Source organism: Solanum lycopersicum, chromosome 12 (genome assembly GCF_036512215.1).
Source record: "Solanum lycopersicum chromosome 12, SLM_r2.1".
NCBI classification, from domain to species: domain Eukaryota; kingdom Viridiplantae; phylum Streptophyta; class Magnoliopsida; order Solanales; family Solanaceae; genus Solanum; species Solanum lycopersicum.
The window spans coordinates 56,008,266-56,011,983 of record NC_090811.1 but is presented as its reverse complement, the minus strand read 5'-3'; the positions used below and the strand labels follow the sequence as shown (position 1 = coordinate 56,011,983).

General features: G+C 37.9%; 1 protein-coding gene across 1 annotated transcript; it reads left to right on the top strand.

The window, feature by feature from the left end:
• The first annotated feature begins 323 nt into the window (after positions 1 to 323).
• On the top strand, positions 324 to 896 carry LOC138340451 (uncharacterized). The gene has a single exon (XM_069292175.1). It carries the CDS (start codon positions 324 to 326, stop codon positions 894 to 896), a length of 573 nt encoding a protein of 190 aa, XP_069148276.1.
• The last annotated feature ends 2,822 nt before the right edge of the window (positions 897 to 3,718 follow it).

Sequence of the window (3,718 nt, the reverse complement as noted above, 5' to 3'; positions counted from 1 at the left end):
TTTACTCCCTTAAACAAGGAGGTTTCCACGTAAAATCATTGTGTTGATTTTACTGCATTTAACTTTCTGGTATTTTTCTGGAGTGTAGTAAGGGACCTGGTCTATTACTTGTTAAGTTAAGGCACATATTCTATCAAGTGGTATCAGAGCAGGCACTTTCTATTTGGTTAACACCAAGAAAGTGATATTTGCTTTAGAATGGTAGCTCCACTTAACCTCGAAGAAGGTCACTCATCACACAGACCTCCTCGTTTCAATGGACATTTCTACAGTTGGTGGAAAGTTAGAATATATGACTACCTCATGGCTGAAGATAGCGAGTTATGGGATATTGTACTAGATGGACCATTTGTTCCGATGATGGAAGAAAGGATGGAGAGAAGACCATTACTGTTCCAAAGCCTAGGCAGAAATATGACGAAGCTGACAGGAAAAAGATTGAAAAGGGTTTCAAAGCTAAAACTCTTCTGGTCTGTGGGATAGGACCTGATGAGTACAACAGAGTGTCAGCCTGTGAGTCTGCTAAGGAAATTTTGGATTGCTTGAAGACTGCACATGAAGGAACTGAACAAGTCAAAGAATCTAAGATTGACATGCTTACCTCACGATATGAGAACTTTAAAATGCAGGAAGGAGAAACAATACATGAAATGTTCACCAAGTTTTCTTCCATTACAAATGAGCTGCGAAGTCTGGGTGAACCTATAAGCATGACCAAACAAGTAAGAAAAGTGCTTCGAATTCTTCCAAAGACTTGGGAGAGCAAGGTTGATGCCATTACAGAAGCCAAGGATTTGAAGGTGCTGACTATGGATGCTTTGATTGGTAATCTGAAGACACATGAGATGAATCGGAATTACGATTTATCAAATAAGGAATCTAAGAAGGACAAGTAATTGATGTTGAAGTATAAATCAGATGAAGATTCCAGTGATGATGATATGGCATATCTCATCAGCAGATTTCAAAAAGTTGTGAGGAAAAACAAAGTTTATAAAAGAGGAACAAATGATACTCGAAATGCTGCTCAAGGTGACACTTGCTACAAGTGTGGAAAAGCTGGACACTTCATCAGAGAGTGTCCTATACTTAAGAATGAAAGCAAGGATTATCAAAAACCAAGAAGTGACAGCGATAATAGAAGGGACCTGGTACTTGGCAACAGAGATCGAAAAGTTGCTGTTGATATGGTTGTCAAAAAGGCTCTTGCTGCATGGGGAGATTCTTCACATGAGTCATAAGACCCTGATGAGCCAAAAGATGTGTCCATGGTTGCTGTGCATGAGGAGGAAACTGTCTTCAATGAAATGTTTGCTCTCATGGCTTACACAGAAATTGAAGAAGAGGACAATCAGGCAACTCTTCTAGATATGAAAAATGACTTGGATAAATATTCTCTTAAAAAATTGAGAACTTTGGCAAAAGTCATGCTTGATTCTGTGAAAGAGTTAACATCTGAAAGAGACACCATGAATGCTGAACTTGACAGTTTAACTGAAAACAAAGTTAAACTTGAAGAGAAAATGTCAAGAATAGTGTCTCTAGAGTCTAATAATTCTGAACTTCAGAATCAGTTGAATCAGATAACTGAAGAAGCTGAAAAGCTGAATGGAATGTCAAATGTTTTAAGAGTTGAAATTGAAGAAAAATTGAAAAAATCTGAGAAAAGTCTGGGACTGTCTTTGGAGAAAAGTAACAGATTAGAAAAGGATATTGTCAAACTTAAGGAAGAACTTGAAAAATCTCTTAAGTGGACAAAATCCTCTAAGTTGTTGTCAAGTGCAACAAACCAGAGTAATTTCAATAAGAAAGGACTAGGAAGTTTGAATATCACTCCTCCCTTTAATCCTCACAGTAAGTATGTATTTGTGTCTGACAATCTGCTTTGTCTTCACTGTGGTAAAAATGGGCATTTAAAGGGAGAGTGTGCTAGCTGGAAAAATTCTCATGAAAGGCTCTCTAACTATGATGTAAGGCAAAAGGTATCAAATGAGAGACCTGGTCCTCCAAAACATGTTTCAACTGATAGATTTTCAAATAAAAAATCAGTTTCTACTCCAAAGTCCTTTGTTAGAAAGATTCAAAAACTGCCCTATTGGACTAGATATAATCTGATCACTCCCTTATCTGCTTTCTGGGAACTCAAATTGAAATGGGTTCCCAAGCTTAACAAGTAATTCTTGTTGCAAGTGAGTGAGAGGAGCAGTAGTCAATGTTGGTATATGGACAGTGGATGCTCTAAACATATGACTGGTGACATCAAAAATTTCCTCTCACTCAAGACACTTCAGGAAGCGGGTGTCTCTTTTGGTGATGGAAAGAAGGGGTATATTTTGGGTGTAGATGTTTTGTGCTGAACAATGGAAAGGATGATCTGGGAAAATTTGATCCTAGAAGTGATGAAGGAGTGTTAAATCCAACAATAGAACTCAGGGCATTGAAGAAAACATTCATGTTGTTTTTGATAAAGATGGAAACTTAAAAGACAATGGATCAAATGATGAAGATGATGTGTTCAAGCTGTTCAATTCACAAAAAAATTGAAGGAAGTGAAGCTGATGTAGAATAACAGTTGAAAAATGACTTTGATGATCAAAATCATAGTCTACCTGAAGAGGCTGATGAGGTTGGAAAGTGTGATGAGGTACCTGGTACTACTCTGAATTTCAGTCAGAGTACATCAAACTCCCCAAAAATGATGACATTCTTGATGAAGAAGAACATTTCTGTGAAGAATTCTCATCACTAATGGGAAAGGAGTTTGAAATGAGCATGATGGGTGAGTTGACATTCTTCCTGGGTCTGCAAATCAAGCAATCATCAAATGAGATTTCAATATGCCAGGAGAAGTATATCAAAGAGATGCTGAAGAAATTCAATATGTTTGATTCTAAACCTATTGATACTCCTATGGGAACAAATTCCAAGATGATAGTAGAAGAATCTGATCCCCTTGTGAATCAAACATTGTACAGAGGAATCATTGGCTCCTTGTTATATCTGACTGCTAGCAGGCCTGATATTGTGTATAGTGTTGGAATGTGTGCCAGGTTTCAAGCATGTCCTCGTGATTCACACCTGAAGGCTGCAAAACGTATTCTCAGATACTTGATAAAAACAGGGGACCTGGTTCTCTTCTATCCTGCAGGTGGCACTTTTGATCTGGTTGTTTTTGCAGATGCTGATTTTGCAGATTATCAAATTGACAGGAAGAGTACCTCTGGAATGGCTCATTTCCTTGGATCATCACTTATCTCTTAGGGTACCAAGAAGCAGAACTCTGTGGCTCTTTCAACTGTTGAAACAGAATATGTAGCTGCTGCAGCTTGCTGTTCTCAGTTGCTGTGGATCAGGCAACACTTGGAGGATTTTGGAATTCACATCAAAACAATTCCTCTCATGTGTGACAATACTAGTGCTGTTAGTATGGGAAAGAACCCGGTCCACAATAAGAGAACAAAGCATATTGATGTTAGACATCATTTTTTTTGGGAGATAATATTGAGAAGGGAAATATTGTGCTCACATATTGTCCAACGGAGGAACAAATTGCAGACATCTTCACCAAGGCTCTCAGCAAGGATCAATTTGAGAGGAATTGGTTAAAATTTGGGATGTTGATCTCCAAGTGATCCTTTTAGCTTTCAACAGTAAAATTCCCTTGATGGCTAAAATTACAGTGCAGGTATCCTTTGTGTGAATTTTAAATATCTGAACA